General features: G+C 31.2%; 1 protein-coding gene across 2 annotated transcripts in view; it reads left to right on the top strand.

Moving 5' to 3' along the window:
* CSGALNACT2 (chondroitin sulfate N-acetylgalactosaminyltransferase 2) overlaps window positions 1–20,286 on the top strand; it is a 54,857-nt gene that overhangs the window by 12,588 nt on the left and 21,983 nt on the right. Inside the window, exons 3-4 of one of the 2 annotated variants that reach the window (XM_031956376.1) lie at window positions 8,625–8,711; window positions 9,414–10,363. In XM_031956376.1, coding sequence (XP_031812236.1) covers window positions 9,691–10,363 — 673 coding nt within the window. In that variant the 5' untranslated portion in view covers window positions 8,625–8,711; window positions 9,414–9,690. The remainder of the gene's footprint in view (window positions 1–8,624; window positions 8,712–9,413; window positions 10,364–20,286) is intronic. The other variant, XM_031956377.1, reaches the window with a different exon arrangement.

The following is a 20,286-nucleotide window of genomic DNA, read 5'->3' as shown; positions in this document are numbered from 1 at the left end:
TATTTTGTTGTGATCCACATTCAGTCCCCACAGTCCTCTCTTTGGGTGCAGATGGCTCTCTCTATTACAAAACCATTGGAACTGGCCTGAATCACATAATTGTTGAAAAGAGCCATGTGCATCAGAATTTATCATCTCATAATCTTATTATAGCCTTATACAGTGTTCCCTTGAGTCTACTCACTTCACTTAGCAACAGTTCATGTAAGTCTCTCTGGGCCTTTCTGAAATCATCCTGTTGATCATTTCTTATAGAACAATAATATTCCATAGCATTCATATACCATGATTTATTCAGTCGCTCTTCAAGTGATAAGCATTCATTCAGTTTCCAGTTCCTTGCCATTACAAAAAGGACTGCTGTAAACATTTTTGCACATGTGGGTTCTTTTTCCTTTTTTATGATCTCTTTAAGATATAGGCCCAGTAGAAATACTGCTGGATCAAAGGGTATGCATATTTTGATAGCCTTTTGGTCATTGTTCCACGTTGCTTTCCAGAATGGTTGGAGCGGTTCACAACTCCACCAATTACGTACCAGCGTCTCACTTTTCCTACATCCCCTCCAACATTCATCACTATCTTTTGTCATCTTAGCCAATCTGAGAGGTGTATAAGTAGTACCTCAGAATTGTCTTAATTTGCATTTTTCTGAACAGTTTGATTTAGAGCATTTTTTCATATGACTAGAAATGGTTTTAATTTCTTCATCTAAAATTGTCTATTCACATCCTTTGACCGTTTATCAATTAGAATGGCTTGAGTATACAAAATATTTGTATAGATTCAGTTAAAAATTAATAAAATACTGTTTATTGAGTTCAAAAATATGAAAAAAATCATACAACTAAATCAACATAAACTTTGCTATTTGTTGGGGTCAGTCTGAAGTCAGACAATTCAATTTAATAAATATTTGCTAAGCAACTACTGAATGGCAGGCTTAAAAAATTAAGAATAACTTAAATAGCTAGAGGAATAGTCAGTGTTCATATCAATATAATAAAAATTATGAAAGTGCTAAATTTATAGATTTTAATGCAATTTCAAATTAATTTTTCAAAATGATACTTTATAAAACTTGAAAAAATGAGGACAGATTTTGTTTGGAGAAATAAGATATCTAGAATATAAAATGAACTAATAAAAAAGGTAGGGACTAACAAACCTCAGATTTATTATAAGGGAGTAGTCATCAAAATCATCTGGTATTGTTTAAAAAAATTAGGTAGATCTATAGAACACACTAGACAAAGAGAGTCAAAAAAAGAAAAAAACAAAACTCCTGGGGAAACTGAAAAGTTGTCTGACAGAAATTAGAATTAGACAACTACCTTTCAGCATATTCCACAGAATACTGTATGACTTTAGCATTAGAGAACATATTTTAAAATAATTAGAGGAGCATATCATATACCTCTCACATTATGCATAAGAAATGTTTTCTTAACCCAACAAGAGGTAGAAGACATTATAGATGATAATATAGTTATCTTCAATTATAGAACATGAAAGTAAAAAGCTTCTGAACAAATAAAATTATTAATGCAACTTGATTGGGGAGTATTTGAATTGGGGGAGAATTTTTGTATAAAATTTCTCTGATAAGGATTTGGTATCTAAGTCATAGATTCATTTAACAAATTCATCACCATCGTATTTAAATGATTTGAAACATTATTTCATTTTCTTTTTAAAAATTTGCAGTTTAATTAATTGGAATTATATAAACAAAATAATTAAAGTATTCATACTCTTTGCAGCACTATTTGTGATGGCAAAGATTTGAAATCTACTTTGTTTTCAGTCAGTTGGGAAATCAGTAAATAAATTGTGGTACATGAATGAAATAAAATATTACAACATAAAATATGTTGTAAGAAGGGATTAGATGAATTTAGAGAACCAGAGACATGTATGAATTGCTGCAGAGTGAAGTCAATAGAGCCAAGAAAATCATCTTCATAGTGACAAGGGAAAGAGTAACCACAAAACAATGAAAAGTTATAATTGCAAAATTATAAAAACCAAACATGGCTCAAAGAGATTGGAGAAAATATCTTTATCTCATCCTTTGGAAGAAGTGGGAGGACACACAGATATTCTAGATTGCACATATTTTCAAACTTTTTCCTTTTATTGATCTGTTATACTGATGTTTTTTCCTCTTTTCTTTCTTTCTCTTTGTCTACTAAAAATATAACTTGTTACAAAGAATGGCTCTCTGAAAGAAAGAGAAGAGAATTACTGTAGAAAACTGAGGTGATGTAAAAAAAGCAAAAAAACATTAATACAGAAGCTATTTTCTTTTGGAAAATTGTGATATAAAAAAGATATCAATAAAAAGTCATTTTAAAAAACAAAGGACATAGGTTTGATGTATTATGCTGATTTGTCTGCATCTTTGAGTAGAATTGGAGCTCTTATAACTATATATGTCTTTTCTTCCTTTTTTTAAATTTGATGTTGGTTTTGACTTATAACTGCTGTACACAGAAAACCAATCCTGATTTGACTCATATTTGTAAACAGTCATTTCTTATGCTCAAAGTGTGTTTTTATTTTCAAAATTTTGTGTAGTACTTGACACATATAGCATTCTCTTTGAAGGAAGTATTTGTGATATATAGGTATAAAGATTTTGAGTACTACATGATTAGCCTTTGAACCTTTAATTTTTTAATCCCTAAGCTTTTTTTATATGTGCCTTTTTCTCCTTTTTCAACATTTTTTTTGCATGTCATCTTTCCACATTAAATTTTTAGTTCCTTGAAGACAACTCTCTCATGTGTATCTTTAGTGCTGCCACATAGCTCTGCTTAGTACACATTTATTGAATTAAATTGAATTGTCTACCTTCAGACTGATACCACCAAACAGCAAAGCTTATGTTGATTTTAGTTACAGGCTTTTTTTTCACATATTTATAGAATTTCTCAGCATCATTCTTTGCAAAAAATGTTGATACATAGGTATTCGCCACTTGGAATGTCTCATATCTTGATTGTACTTTTTATTCATGTTTCAGTTCGAATGTTATGTCCTTTATGAAATAAACTATTACCGACTTTTCCTTTTCAATCACAGTGATCTCCCCTCCCCCCTTTTCCCACTAGTAGTAGCATGTATTGTATGTTCCTTTTGGGGAGGTACTTGTTGCCTTAATTATAATCTTTTCATATGTATTTCCTTGTGCCTTTTCCACAAAGGATTTAATGTTTACTGATGATTGAGGTAGTGCTTTTCTAGTCTGTGTTTCCAGCATCCTGACTTGGTAATTAGTTATGTCATTTTCAAGCTGTTCTCCTTCATGCATTGAAATAGTGGAGTCAACAACTTGAAGGTTTCAGCTGCAAAGAAGTAGAGGAAGGTTTCAGGAAGCACAAGGATCTTAAAATTGATAAAACAGAATTCTTTAGACTAATAATGATACTGTAGAATCACCTTCTGATCTGGAATATCAGGTTGTACTCATATTCATCTCCATTATTGGTGTTTGAAATTTAGCTGTTTGAAAGGTGCCACTGTATGGTTAGAGCAGATAGTTTATACTGTATTGACAACTATCAGTAGCAGCATTTACTAGGTCAAAATGTCAAAAGTAAAAATTAAATTAGAGATTTTCTTAATATTGTTAGAAAATAAGATGAAATTTTTGTAAGGCACATACAGATGCTAATGCACTTCCGATTTAAGCATCTTTTAACCAATATTGGTTATCCTGACTGAAATATAGCTAACAATTTTTGAAGTACTTCTGGAAGTACTTCATGAAAAGATGGAAGGATAATTTCTTATACTAATAACCTTTAGTAAAACAAAACCATAGAAGATTTTTTTTCTTAAATTTTAAAATGTTACTTTTCTATTTTAATTAAATACATATTGAAATATTGTTTGGGTAGAACATGATAAACCTGCTGTAGTCAAATTTCTCCCATTTTCATAATTACTTCTTAAAATAGCTAGAGTTTATATGAAGTATCATTTCATTATTATTACCACATTTTTATGTAGTGTTAAAGATTTTCCAGCTACTACTTTCTCATTTTTCTGTTTTATAGTCTCTCTTCATTTTTGTTTTTTCTCCCTTAAGGATTTTAATATATATCAAAGCAAAGTTTTAATGTTGAAAAAAGAGAAAAAAATCATTTTTTTTGTTGAGCAATATATAGTAGATAGAGGAATATACATTTACAAAAAAAAGTTAAATTGAATTATTTTCATTTGTACAATTATGCTTATTATCTTGAATTAAACATTACTTTTACTAGCATATTATATCAGAATACAACCTTAAAAAACCTGTAATCTTAGTTTAAAAAATAGTTCTTGGGGGTAAAAGTGCTTATAGTAAGGTTGAGACAAAATCTTTGTAATTTTCACCTTTTTCCTCCAATTTTTTTTATTATAGTATTTTATTTTTCCAAATTTATGTGAAGATAGTTTTTCCACGTTCACCTTTGGAAACTTTGTGTTACAATGTTTTTTCTCTCTCTTCTCCTTTACCTTCCAAGACAGAAAGCATTCCGATATATTAAACATGTACAATTCTTCTAACATATTTCCATATCCATCATGTTGTGCAGGAAAAATTAGATCAAAAGTGAAAAAAAAAACCTCAAGAAAGAAAGAAAAAGCAAGAAAACAGCAACAACAAAGGTGAAAATACTATGCTTTGACCCACATTCAGACTCCATAGTTCTCTCTCTGGATATGGAGGCACTTTATATCACAAATCTATTGGAATTGCCTTGAATCAGAGCCAAGTCCATCTCATTTAATCATCACACAATCTTGTTTTAACTGTGTACAATATTCTTTTGGTTTTGTTCACTTTGCATCTGTTCATGTCTTTCTAGTCTTTTCTGAAATTAGCTTGTTTATCATTTCTTATAGAAGAACTATTATATTCCATTATATTCATATACCATGACTTATTAAATCATTCTCCAACTGATAGGTATCCACTCACTTTTTAGTTCCTTGCCACTACAAAAAGAACTGCTATAATCTTTTTTGGACATGTTGGTTTTTTTCCCTTTTTTATGATCTCTTTGTGATACAGACCTAGTAGAGACACTGCTGAATCAAAGAATAAGTACAGTTTCATAGCCTTTTGGGCATAGTTCCAAACTGATCTTCAGAATGGTTGGATCAGTTCACAACTCCACTGGCAATGCATTAGTGTCCTGTATTCTCCAGATCCACTCCAATATTTATCATTATCCTTTCTTGCCATCTTACCCAATCTGAGAGGTGTGAAGTGGGACCTCAGAGTTGTCTTAATTTGCATTTCTCTAATCAATAATGATTTAGATCATTTTCTCATATGACTAGAAATGGCTTTTATTTCTTCATCTGAAAATTATTTATATCCTTTAACCATTTATCATTTAGGGAATGGCTTGTATTATAAATTTGAGTCAATTCTTTATATGTTTTAGAAATGAGGCCTCCAATTTTAAAAGATAATTTAATTTCCTATCCCTTTAAGCATTTCAATAAACTTTTTTAATTTCATTTTTTTATTTTTATATTTTTGTGCTTTTGTTTTTATTTCTATTTTTATTAATTTGTGTAAAATATGCTAAAGAGCTTGAATTTGTTTTTTGAGTAGTTTACCCAGAATTTTATGTATTTAAAAGTTGTGATTATAATGGAAAAACATTACAGTTTTTAAAGGAATTTAAGTTTATATATTTTAATCATTATATATATATGTATATATTTTGTGTGGCATAACTTCTTTTATACCAGATTGTTTAAAGATAATAGATTAGGGATAATTCTTTAGTTCTTTCCTACCTGTTACTGAACTTCTATTATATTAATCAGTTGCTGTGAATAATACACAGGATTTTATAATCATAGCTAAGTTAAGGTTGTTAAATCAAGTGTTTACAAATTAAAACTGAGCAAAAAATAATTAAACTTATAAAAGAATTAGTCTTATTGAATTTGCTACGTTTAGTGTTCTAGTCTATTTTGGTATTCTTGGGTAAAGAAATGGAATGCAAGATCTTCCAGAATATTTTAAAACTTTGCATTTTGAGTTCTTGTTGGTATTACTAATTTAGAAAGGATCATGTGAATTTAATTGTCTTTGACACTGAATATCCAGCTAAAATTGATTTATATTTCTTTAAAAAAAATAACAAATGCTCACCTTTATTTGAGGAAAGTTTCAAAAAGGAAAAAAAAAACCCTTTGTTCAAGAATTTTAATACTTTTTTTTGTGTGTGTGGTTAAAAGGTTGTTTAGTATTATTCCAGAACTACACCTTTGAGACTACATTAAATAGAAGGATAAAAAACGAATTTGTAGGTCAATAAAGAAAACCATCTCATTGAAGTATTATTTATATTTCTAGAAGTAGCTGATAATTTTAGTTGTCAAAACAGACAGTTTTTGAGGACACATTCAAACTGTTCCTTTCCCCTCAGGGAGTGGATAAATTAAATACTTGACTCTGCTTACATCTGTTTTATACAAACTACCTGACTATATGACTGAAATGCATAGTCTCTGAGGTGTCAAAATATGAAAGTCTGGTTGTAAATGAAGTTTTAATGAAGAAAATTTAATGGAGAAATATTTGAGTAGAACTTATAAAACAGCATGATAGGAATTTTACATATTACACCCTTCTTATGCTATCAGAGTTGGACAGTGCATCATAAATCATCTACTTCAGTCAATACACAAATATGATCTCTTGTATAACATACCTGAAAAGTGACCATTCACCCTTTCCTTGAAGCCCTTTTATGTACAGAAAGTTACTACCCCCCAAGGTAGCCATTTCTGTTTCTATATAGCTCCAGTTGTTTTTTCATTGTTCTAGATGGTGTCATCTCCTACTTTGTAATTTCTACTTGTTTCTTCTTATAGGGTCCTCTGGAGCCATATAGGACAAGTCTCAGATACTTGAAGGGTTTTGTCAGGTTCCTCCTAAATCTTCCCTTTTCCAGGCCAAACATCTTTGTCTCCATCACCATCATCTTATCTTCTTACGGCATGTTTTTGAAGTTTTACCATTCTGTTTATTTTTGGAGGCCTTTCTGCTGACTATTGTCTTTTTTTTTTTTTTTTTTTTTTTTTTTTTTAAATATGTGTCCTTAAATTTTACGTTTAAGTGAAAAATGTATTGGCTTAAATTTTTGCAGTCATAGGTTGATATACTGGTAAAGAGGATACCACTGACAGAAATGGGGAAAGCACAAGGAACAGCTTTTGGGATAAAGAAGTTAAATTTGGAGCTTTTGAGGTCACCTGTACATGTACAAAACTTACTTCTATAACAGTACTAACAAATAGCCATTAATGATAGGATCTTGGTGATGAACTACTTGCACCTGGCAAGATTAATTCTTGAAAAAAAGATTTAGTTTTTCAACTGGACCTAGGAATAGAATGCCAGGCCTTTAATCAGGAAGACCTGAGTTGATATATGACCTTGGACACTTACTGTGTGATTCTGGGTAAGTCACTTACCCTGGTTTGCCTTGGTTTCCTTATGTATAGAAGGAAATGGCAAACCACTTCAGTATCTTTGCCAGGAAAAGTTCAAATAGAATCATAAAGGGTCAGACGTGACTGAAAACAGCTAAACAAGAGCAAGAACCATTACTTGCCATTGGCATAGTGAGGCAACAGAATTGAACCTCTTGAACAAAGTTGATGAAATTTTTTAGTCCAAAAATCAAATTATATATAAGGAAAAAAATTGGCCTGAGGCTGAAACTAAAAAGATTCCCAGATGTAAATTAGAATTAACTTTATCTGATTGCTTCATTGGTATAACAAATGCTTAAGTCTGATGAGGTCTTTTCTATTTGCTCCTTAAAAAAAAATCTAAAAGTTTGGATTTCTTTTTAATTTCATCTTAATGAATTTCCCTCAAAGACACACATTGCAATGTATTCCTAATTTGTCAATCATTTAAATGACATTATAGCCGATATGGACCTGAATGTTAAGAATTTCACTAGAAGTTCTCTTTTAATTAGGTAAAAATTGTAAAAAAAATAAAAACAGTAGAACACTCAGTTATAAGTTGGGGTAGCAGTTTCCTACCTTGTTACTCTGTTTCCTGACCCTTTCTTCTCTCCCTCTAAACTTATAATAAACTCTCTTCAGTAAAGTAGTATCATCTAGATAGTACTTCTTTGGAAGAGTTCATTTGCCCTTTCCTAAATTCAACTTTCTTTATCCTTAGAAAAAGAGGGGACAATTTTCTAATTTAGAAAATGGCACCAATAAAAGAATTAGAGATGATTTCCTTTTAGAAATGGGGAAACCTTTATTTGAAAGAGATTTTACATGAAGTTAATGGGAATTAATAGAAAAGCTTTTATGTACTAAAAAGTAGATTGAAAATTTTCTTTTTTGCTCTTTGACAGTTTTGGTCTAAACCATTCCAGACTAGAAGGAAAATTGTTGCTGTGTAACACAGTGGAAAGAATTATGTGATTTTATAACCAAATAATATAGTAATCATGTTGAGGTCTTTGGATGTTAAAATTTCCTTAATGTGATTTCCAGATGTCTGTATCCTTTGTAGTTCTAATGTACAATTTACTTTTCCCTCATTTAATCTTAAGGTTTCTTTTTTTTTTCAGTTTGATGATTTGAAATTTAGAAATTGATGGAGCTAAAATATAAAATAGATGATTTGGATTTGCTGAAGGATGATAACACACTATCCAGTAAGAAACTATGATAAATTATTAGATTATATCTTTAGTGAGATAATAAGAAAAATAGCTTTTAAAAGTTTAGCTCTAAAACTGTAAAAACTTTTCTTTCATAATTGGGGAATCATATATACTAGGTTATTGAGTACTCTAACTTATTTGAGAGTTACATGAACTATACATAGATTACTGATTTTCAAAGACTATGAATATAGTAAAATTTACTTGGCAGTAAAAGTCTACTGATATAATTGAATACTTAACTAATTAAGAATATATCTTGGGATCTTTTAGGATAGATAGAATTAGAGTACAATAAATCTACATAAAGATCCCTATGAGATACATATTGACTTACAAAAACACATTATATGTTTTGTTATATTTTTATTTATTTTGTTAAACATTTTCCAATTATATTTTAATTTTGTTTTGTCTATACTCAGGACTGTTGCAGGCCAAGTATTTGATCCTCTCATCTATTATCTTAGAGTTACTATGAATACCAGCTATGATCATGATGTGGAGACTTGAAAATATTGATTATTAAAATTTGTTAAAAAGTCAAATGATAGTTTATGATCTTTATAAAGTACATTTGATTTCATAATTTCCCTTCTACTTAATATTTGCTCCTCCTGCTGATTGTTACATTTAATGGTTTCAAAATACTGTATTTTGAAATTAAAATTTTTATTCTAATTTTTGTTACAGGCAAATCATCACTCATATAATGGATTTTATCTGACTTGCTATATCATATTGCATTATCTCTCTTGGACTTTGTGGTAACAGTAAAAGAAATGTCCATTTAATCTTACTGTGTCTGCAAACAATCATTACTAATGCATAAAGATAATTTTTTGAGCGACAGCAGAACTAATGTTTTTGTTCTTTACAAGAATCCAGTTTTTATTCTTTTGAAAGATTTTCATGATGATGTTTCTCTAAAGCATGAACAAGAAAAGAACTTGTAGCATTGAGAAACTACATGTTGATAAGAATGCCCAGAAGAGGTTTAATGCTTCAAGCCAGGACCCGTTGGCTCCTGTTGGGTCTTGCCCTGCTGGGTATTTTGATATTATTTATGTATCTTCTTGAGTGTGCTCCCCAGACTGATGGCAATGCCTCTCTTCCTGGTATCATTGGAGAGAATTATGGTAAAGAATATTACCAAGCTCTTCTACAAGAACAAGAAGAACATTACCAAACTAGAGCATCTAGCTTGAAACGTCAGATTGCCCAACTGAAGCAAGAATTACAGGAGATGAGTGAGAAAATGAGATCATTGCAAGAAAAAAAAAACACTAGAACAAATGGTATGGGTTATCAAGGCACCAAAGAACAAATACCTAGTGATCTTTTGGAGTTTCTTCATTCTCAAATTGACAAAGCTGAGGTAGGCATAGGAGCCAAACTACCTAGTGAATATGGTGTCATCCCCTTTGAAAGTTTTACCTCAATGAAAGTCTTCCAGTTGGAGATGGGTCTCACTCGACACCCGGAGGAAAAGCCTGTTAGAAAAGACAAAAGAGATGAGTTGGTGGAAGTTATTGAGGCTGGCCTGGAGGTTATTAACAATCCTGATGAAGAAGATGATCAAGAAGATGAAGATGGACCAGTTGGGGACAAACAACTATTTAATGAAAACGATTTTGTAGAAGGTATTGTAAAAATTTATTTAGTTTGGAATCAGTTTAGTTTATTGTTATCTGTGATATTTAAGAAAGAATGTTGTATCTTGTTAATATAAATCATTAAGCTGTTAATAGTAGTGTGTTCTTTTTATCAACCTTGATAAATTTAGATATTTCAAGTCATAAAAGCATATTTATTAAGTAAGTAGTAGAAGCAGATTTTTTTTTTCCAGTGGGGGAAATATATACTGTGAATTCAGGAACTTTATTGAAAATTGGATATTACTTTGTATGAGTTTAAAAAAAAAAATATATATATATATATATATATATATATATATATATATAGACTCTGGATAAGATAAGAGTCAAAAATGCCAGCATCTAAGGTTAGTTTTGAATTATAGCACAATTTTGGGGAAACTTTTAGCCATTATCTGTTTTACAATGTGTAAAATGCAAATGTCTATATGTCTTTACATGAGTTATTTAATCATACAAATTATGTAACTCCCCCCCCCCAAAAAAAAAGGCCAAATAGAGAATAACATTTTTAAGCATCAAGTAATCCTGACACTCGTTTGTTATAAAACTTGTTTATTATAAAATGATTAGTTCTCAACTCAAAGTTTCTTAAAATTTTTAATTTGTTACTATGCAGAAAAATAGTACTTAACATTAGGGGCAACCAGGGTATAGCCAAAAATAGTACTATACTGAAAAATCAGGGCTGGATTTGTTCCCCAATCAAGTCACTAATTATTGACTTTAAAGTCACTTAATTTCTTTTTACTTTTACAAAATGAATTGTATAATTTTTAAAGAATTATTTAAGCTCTGACATTTTGAGATTTATAATATTAATTAGGACTTTCAGGACTAGTCTGGAGTGACTAGATGGCACAATGAATAAAGCATTGGCCCTGAAATAAGAATTTGAACCTGAGTTCAAATTCAGTCTCAGACACTTAATACCTCTTAGTTGTATAACTCTGGGTAATCCTAATTTCCTCAGCCCAAAAAAAAAAAAAAATAGGATAAATCTGATGACAAGGAATATGTGCCCTCCTCGCCTCCTTCCCCATGGTATTTAGCTTGGGTGATAGTTATTATTGGGTTTCTTTTTTATGTAATATTCTCAGTAAACATTCAGTCATAATTCATCTTCATCTGAGAGACAGTGTAGACTGAAATGAGGAATTGGTTTTTATAACCAATTCTATAATTAACTAGATAAGAGATGCTTAATGATTACATCTCAGGGTCTTAATTTTCTTCTTCTTAAAATAGGGATTTTAAACTCCTTTTATATCTTGATGGACACTAGGTGCATTTTTGGCAGTCTGGTGAAGACTTTGGGCCCCTTTACCAAAAAAATTTTCATTGCCTACATTCATAATTGAATGAAATGTTAAATTTCAGTTAGAGATGTGTGAAAGTTCTTTTCCCATTTAGTTCAATCCAATTCAAGGATCCCCCTAAAATCTAGGGCTCATGGCAGCTACAGTAAAGAACCTCCAATATAATGAAGGGGCTAGAATAATACCCGGTCCCTTTCCAGATATAAAATTCTGTGGCAGAGTAGCATTACACACATTACTCTTGGGTTGTTTTATGTTGTGTGATGTAAGAATCCTCAGATCAGAGCTGAGGAATTGTAAATTTTAATTAATCCCATTTCTGTCTTAAACTGGATCTGGAGCAAGATTTCTCAGAATCCTTTAGCTCCTGGTCTGGGATGATGAATCAGTAGCTCTATGAGTTTTAGTCATATTTGGAGAACTTGATCTCTAAGATTTGTAGATTCAGAGGTCTGTGAAGAAGGAAGTATCTTAGAATTGCAGAATTGGAAACAACTTAAGAGATGTAACTCCCCTGTTTTACAAATGAAGAATCTGAAGGTTGGTTTCAGTGACACTCCAGAGGTCACATGGACAGTAAAGAAGTAGCCATCAGCTTGGTTTTGGAGTCAGTGAATTGTCCATTTATCCCTTTCAATAAATGGCCCTGAACTAAACAATGTTCTAGTTAATGTTTTAATGTCTTTTTTTGGTGTAGTGGAAAGAACACTGATCTTGGGAGCCCTGAATTTGAAATCTGGCTTTTCCACTTACTGAATAACATTGAGTAAGTCATTTAACCTTGATAGCCCTGTATTCCTAATATCAAATGAGGGGAACTGAACTAAATGATTTCAAAGGTCTCTTTCTGCTCTAGTGCTTATGACCCTTTTCTTTTGTAGTCACCTGTTTACTAGTATCTTTTATTATGCTTCTCAGTGAATTCTTTCTCCCTTTCTCTATTTGATGTTTATAACTACAGCTAGTTTGCCCGCCTCCTTTTATGATCCTGACACCCTTACCTAAAAAGATTATCAGTTCATGATTTCAGTTCATTCAAATCATTGAATATGATACATAAAATTAAGTCAGATCTTCTCTTTAAGAGAAGAAGGGATAAAATCTTTCTTCTCATCTGAAATAAAGTGATAATCTTGGTTCTGGCTCTGTTAAAATACTTTCTTTCAGTGGGGTAAGGGGCACTTGACAAGGAGTTAGGGATGAAAGTCCTTGGAGGCTCTCCCAGCTTCTAGATTGAAATCATCAAACTCTCAATACCCAAATAAGTAGTGTAACTATTAACTAAACTGAAGTCTGTTTTTTTTCCTACAACTTCTTACTCTTCTTTCCCCCTGCTTTCTTTTTTTTTATTTTTTTTATTTTTTATTTTTATTTATTTATTTATTTATTTTTATTTAATACCCTTTTATTTACAGGATATATACATGGGTAACTTTACAGCATTAACAATTGCCAAACTTCTTGTTCCAATTTTTCACCTCTTACCCCCACCCCTCCCTAGATGGCAGGATGACCAGTAGATGTTAAATAATTAAAATATAAATTAGATACACAATAAGTATATGACCAAAACATTATTTTGCTGTAGAAAAGAATCAGACTCTGAAATATTGTACAATTAGCTTGTGAGGAAATCAAAAATGCAGGTGTGCATAAATATAGGGATTGTGGGAATTCAATGTAATGGTTTTAGTCATCTCCCAGAGTTCTTTTTCTGGGCATAGCTAGTTCAGTTCATTACTGCTCCATTAGAAATGATTTGGTTGATCTCGTTGCTGAGGATGGCCTGATCCATCAGAACTGGTCATCATAAGTATTTTGTTGAAGATATAATGATCTCCTGGTCCTGCTCATTTCACTCAGCATCAGTTCATGTAAGTCTCTCCAGGCCTTTCTGAAATTATCCTGTTGGTCATTTCTTACAGAACAGTAATATTCCATAATATTCATATACCACAATTTATTCAACCATTCTCCAACTGATGGACATCCATTCAGTTTCAGTTTTAGCCACTACAAGAAGGGCTGCCACAAACATTCGTGCACATACAGGTCCTTTCCCTTCTTTATAATCTCTTTGGGATATAATCCCAGTAGTAACACTGCTGGATCAAAGGGTATCACAGTTTGATAACTTTTTGAGCATAGTTCCAAACTACTCTCCAAAATGGTTGGATTGTTCACAATTCCACCAACAATGCATCAGTGTCCCAGTTTTCCGCATCCCTCAACAATCATCATTATTTTTTCCTGTCATCTTAGCCAATCGACAGGTGTGTAGTAGTATCTTAGAGTTGTCTTAATTTGCATTTCTGATTAATAATGACTTGGAGCATCTTTTCATATGACTAGAAATAGTTTCAATTTCTTCATCTGAGAATTGTCTGTTCATATCCTTTGACCATTTTCAATTGGAGAATGGCTTGATTTTTTATAAATTAGAGTTAATTCTCTATATATTTTGGAAATGAGGCCTTTATCAGAACCTTGACTGTAAAAATATTTCAGTTTATTGCTTCCTTCTAATCTTGTCTGCATTAGTTTTGTTTGTACAAAAACTTTTCAGTTTGGTATAATCGAAATTTTCTATTTTGTGATCAGTAATGATCTCTAGTTCTGTTTGGTCATAAAGACCTTCCCTTCCACAGGTCTGAGAGGTAAACTATCCTATGTTCCTCTAATTTATTAATAATTTCATTCTTTATGCCTAGGTCATGAACCCATTTGACCTTATCTTGGTGTATGGCGTTAAGTATGGATCAATGCCTAGTTTCTGCCATATTAGTTTCCAATTTTCCCAGCAATTTTTATCAAACACTAAGTTCTTATCCCAAAAGCTGGGATCTTTGGGTTTGTCAAAGACTAGGTTGCAATATTTATTGACTGTTTTATCCCTTGAACCTAATCTATTCCACTGATCAACTAATCTATTCCTTAGCCAATACCAAATAGTTTTGGTAATTGCTGCTCTATAATATAATTTTAGATCTGGTACAGCTTAAGCTCACCATCATTTGATTTTTTTCATTAATTCCTTGAAATTCTTGACCTTTTGTTTTCCATATGAACTTTGTTGTTATTTTTCTAGGTCATTAAAATAGTTTTTGGGAGTCTGAATGGTATAGCTAAATAAATTAGATTAGTTTAGGTAATATTGTCATCTTTATTATATTTGTCGCCTATCCAAAGAGCATTTAATATTTTCAATTGGTTAGATCAGACTTAATTTGTGTGAAAAGTGGTCTGTAATTTTGCTCATAAAGTTTCTGATTTTCCTTGGCAGATAGATTCCTAAATATTTTATATTATCAGTAGTTACTTTTAAATGGAATTTTCTTTGTAACTCTGACTGTTGGATTTTGTTAGTGATATATAAGAATGCTGATGACTTATGTGGGTTTATTTTATAACCAGCAACTTTGCTAAAGTTGTGGATTATTTCTAATAACTTTTTAGCAGAATCTCTGGGGTTCTCTAAGTATACCATCATGTCATCGGAAAGGTGATAATTTGGCTTCCTCATTGCCTATTCTTATTCCTTTAATCTCTTTCTCAGCTCTTATTGCTATAGCTAGCGTTTCTAATACAATATTAAATAGTAATGGTGATAGTGGCAACCTTGTTTCACTCAGATCTTATTGGAATGGTTTGCAGTTTGTCTCCATTACATATGATGCTTACTGATGGTTTTAAATAGATGCTGCTGATTATTTTAGGAAAAGTCCATTTATTCCTATACTCTCAAGTGTTTTTAATAGGAATGGATGTTGGATTTTATCAAATGCTTTTTCTGCATCTATTGAGATGATCATATGGTTTTGTTAATTTGGTTATTAACATGGCCAATTATATTGAGTTTTCCTAATATTGAACCAGCCCTGTCATTCCTGGTATAAATCCTACTTGATCATAGTGTATTATCTTGGAATGATTTTCTGTAGTCTTTTTGCTAATATCTTATTTAAGATTTTAGCATCAATATTCATTAGGGAGATTGGTCTATAATTTTCTTTCTCTGTTTTCAGCCTACCTGGTTTAGGTATCAGTTACCATGTCTGTGTCATAGAAGGAATTTGTAGGACTCCTTCATTCCCTATTTTATCAAACAATTTATATAGCATTGGGGCAATTGTTCTTTAAATGTTTGGTAAAATTCACATGTAAATCCATCTGGCCCTGGGTTTTTTCTTAGGGAGTTGTTTAATTTCCTGTTCTATTTCTTTTCTGAAATGGGATCTATTCAAAATTTACTTCCTCCTCTGTTAGTCTGGGAAGTCTATTTTTGGAGGTAGTCATCCATTTCACTTGAGGTTATCAAATTTATTGGCATAAAGTTGGGCAAAATAACTCCTTATTATTTCTCTAATTTCCTCTTCATTGGTGGAAAGTTCTCCTTTTCATTTTTAAGACTACTAATTTCATTTTCCTCCTCCTTTTTCTAATCAGATTTACCAAAGGCTTATCTATTTTATTGGCTTTTTCATAGAACCAACTCTTAGTTTTATTAATTAGTTCAATAGTTTTTTACTTTCAATATTTTTGATTTCTTTTAATTTTAGAATTTCAATTTAGTATTTGATTGGGGTTTTAATTTGGTCTTTTTAGTTTTTTAGTTGAAGCCCAATTCATTAATCTTTTCTTTCTCTGTTTTATTCAAGTAAGCCTCTAAGGATATAAAATTCCCTCTTATTACCACTTTGGCTGCATCCCACAAATTTTGTTATGATGTCTCATCATTGTCATTATCTTGAGTGAAATTATTAATTGTATCTATAATTTGCTGCTTCACCCAATCATTCTTTAAGATGAGATTGTTTAGTTTCCAATTACTTTTTGGTCTATTTCCCTAACTTTTTGTTGATTGTAGTTTTTATTGCATCATGATCTGAAAAGAAAGCATTTACTATTTCTGCTTTCTTGCATTTAATTTTAGTCTTTATGTCCTATATATAGTCAATTTTTGAATAGGTTCCATGAACTGCTGAAGAAAGTATATTCCCTTTCTATCTCCATTCAATTTTCTCAAAGATCCAAATACTAATTTTTCTAATATTCTATTTATTCTTTAATTTCTTTCTTATTTGTTTTGTGGTTTGATTTGTCTAATTCTGAGATGCAAGGTTGAGATCTCCTACTATTACAGTTTTGTTGTCTATTTCTTCTTGCAACTCTCTTAACTTCTCCTTTAGGAAGTTGAGTGCCATACCACTTGGTGCATATATGTTTAATATTGATATTGCTTCGTTGTTTATGCTACTCTTTAGCAGGATGTAGTTTCCTTCCTTATCTCTTTTAATTAGATCAATTTTTACTTTTGCTTGATCTGAGATAAGGATGGCCTCCCCCAACCCTCTTTCCCCCTTTTAAACTTATGTACCCCTCTTGTATCACGATACTTATCCTCTTTATAATCCCTCCCTCCCCTTTGGTCTTTTCCCCCTTCCTTCCCTTATTACTCTTTTCTTTTCCCTTTTCCTCTCCCCGTTTTAATGAGGTAGAGAGAATTTTCTCTAAAACAAATGTCAATTATTTTTCTTTGAGCCAACTCTGATGAGAGTAAGATTCACGATGTTGCTCCCCTCTCTAAATTCCCTCAGATATGATAAGTTTCCTTAGCCTCTTTGTGGGATGTGGTTTCCCTCTTTTATCCCTCCTTCCCACCTTATTCTGCCATCATCCCTTTTCCATATCTACTTCCCTTTTTATGTTATATCAGTACAATCAAATTATACATGTATTCTTTTTGTATATCCACAACAGAAATACAATTCTCAAGAGTTATTTTACCTTTTCTGCATCTCTTGAGTTCTATGCTTGTAGATCAAATTTTTGTTTAGTTCTGGTTTTTCTTCAGAAACAGATGGAATTCATTTGTTTCATTAAATGTCCATCTTCTTCCCTGGAAGAAAATGCTCAGCTTAGCTGGATAGTTTATTCTTGGCTGCATCTCAAGTTCTTGTGCCTTTCAGAATATCATATTCCAGGCCCTTCTTTCCTTTAATGTAGAGGCAGCCAGATCTTGGGTGATCCTTATTGTGGCACCTCGGTACTTAAATGTTTTTTTTTTTTTGGCTGCTTGTAAAATTTTTTCCTTAATCTGATAGTTCTGAAATTTTGCCACAATATTCCTTGGGGTTTTTATTTTAGGGTTTCTTTCGTAAGGTGTTCGATGAATTCTTTCAATGCCTATTTTACCTTCTGATTCTATTACATCTGGGCAGTTCTCTTTGATGATTTCTTGTAAAATAGTATCTAGGCTCTTTTTTTCATCACAGTTTTCAGAAAGTCCAATAATCCTCAGATTATCTCTCCTAGATATATTTTCCAAGTCTGTCGTTTTTGCAAGTAGATAATTCATGGTTTTTTCCAGTTGGTCATTTTTTTGTTTTTGCTTGACTGATTCTCCCTGCTTTCAATAGTAGTGTTTATATGTAAGGTCACTAAGAGCAGGAGCTGTATCTACCTTATTATTATATTCTATGTGTGTGTGTGTGGGGGGGGTGTGTGTGTGTGTATTCCCTGCTGTCTATCATAGCCCATTGCAGTAGAAATTGTGTGTAAATATGGTGATTAAAGAGAAAAGACAATTTTTTTTTAATTACAATATTCCCTTAGGAAAAATTATTAAAGTAGGAAAAGTTATTAAAGAACTAATTGGCTCAAAAATGCTGATGATTTTACCTGAGTTTACTTGAGTTCAAATGGAGAAGCCATTTCTGGTGACTATTTTGAGAGATTTATTAAAGGCCTACTGTTGAAATTCCATAGATTCCAAGATTTCATCATGAAAGAAAGTCTTGAAGCTTTTACATGGTTCCTCAGAATAATTTCTGAGAGAAACATTGCTATTAAAAAAGGAGGGGAGCAGTTCCCTAAATTTTATACCAAAGATATGCTATGTATCTTGGCAACAAAGCATCCAACTTCTAAAACTTTTATTACCTAGTGACTGTCTTGATTATTCTTAGGTATCGATTTCTTCAGGGAGAATGGATAGGGCTCTTTGAGTAAATGCTTAATTAACTAGCCTTGCAGATTGTTTCCAGAAAATCTACCAGCCCTCATTATTCTAATCAGTTTCAACAACACTTAGCTATGTTCCAGGCATCCTATCTCTGATAGGATATCTGAGTAATGAATATCAGTGTAAAGTAACAGCCCTCAGTTTCAGGCATGGTAAATTTTTAATGAAAATTCTCAATGTTTAGTTGTCAAATTTCTAGTCTTCCCATCTCATCTCCCACACTTTTATTTCTTTCTGCCAAGGCATCTGTATAATATCCATTATTGACCATGAGAATTGGTTGATTTGAAAGCTCAAGGAAGTTGTTTTAACTCTTGGTTTTATGCTTCGTGATACTTTTGGTGATGGAAACTTGGTTAAGTGGGGATAATACTCTTATTTGATAAGTTGTATGTGTAAGAGAAAAAAATAGTTTGGCATATTGGAGTGAATCTGTAATTAGAGTAGGAGTAATTAGAAATCACTTTCTTTTTTCTCTAAAATACTATTATTATATAAAATTAATCCATTGTTAAAAATATGTCAATTTGTTAATTCTATAGTCAATCTGACTAGAAGTAAACGTTGACTTTTCTAATTCAAAATTAAAACATCATTTCTTCCCTTCTCTAGCACACTTATGAAACTGTAAACATAACTGCTATACAGTCTTGAGGGAATGGGAAATTTCACAATATTAAAAAAATCCAGACATTGTATAGCAAAAATAACAAAAAGAATACATATCTTTTATCTTTCTTTCCAGAAAGTATATACAAGCTTAAAGAAATTTTTTTTTTTTTTTTTTTTTTTTAATCTTTGTAAGGGATTCTTTAGTATTAGAAAGATTTAAAAAGTGAATGTTTGCTTTTGTGGTATGTGGTTAATTTCTGTTTCAAGCACTAGTGAGCTTAAATGGTAACTATATTTAGATTATATGGATTAGCTTTTATAATTTTTAAAACTATACTAAAAATTCAATTGGTATAACTTCCTTTGAAGACAAAAAAAAAAACAAAAACAAAAACAAAACAGTTCCCTACAAGAAAGGCAAGTAGGCTGATCTTGATATTCATATTTTACAAACCTGAATCAAGAGAGTATAAATTTGAATTTTGTGTATCTTCACATATTTTAGGCCTTATTACTATAGTTCATTTAAATTCATCTTTAGTGTTAATTATTTTAATCAATTTCAAGCACTTGTAATTCTTTCTATTAAAGAAACTATTTAGCAATTATTAAAGAAACCAAGAAGAAACTATTCTATTAAAGAAACTATTTACGAATTATATTTCATATGTGTGCATTATAAATATTAGTGAGACAATAATTGCTGTGTAATAAGTGTTTTGAAACAGTTTATAGGGACATACACATATATATGAAATATATTTTATGCAATTTTATACATTTATTACCAAAAATACTTTTTGGTAAAAAAAAAAAAAAATGATTTGTTATAGTTTTAAAGAATCTCAGATTTTGAATTTGACCATTAATTATATAGTGACACTAAGACATCCTTATTCAGAGAACTAATTCACATTTACTTAATCCTGTCTGGATACAGTTTTTAGTTTGCT

Source organism: Sarcophilus harrisii, chromosome 2 (assembly GCF_902635505.1).
Source record: "Sarcophilus harrisii chromosome 2, mSarHar1.11, whole genome shotgun sequence".
Classification (NCBI taxonomy): Eukaryota; Metazoa; Chordata; class Mammalia; order Dasyuromorphia; family Dasyuridae; genus Sarcophilus; species Sarcophilus harrisii.
Note: the sequence above shows the minus strand (reverse complement) of the source record. Positions and strands in the feature narration are given on the sequence as shown.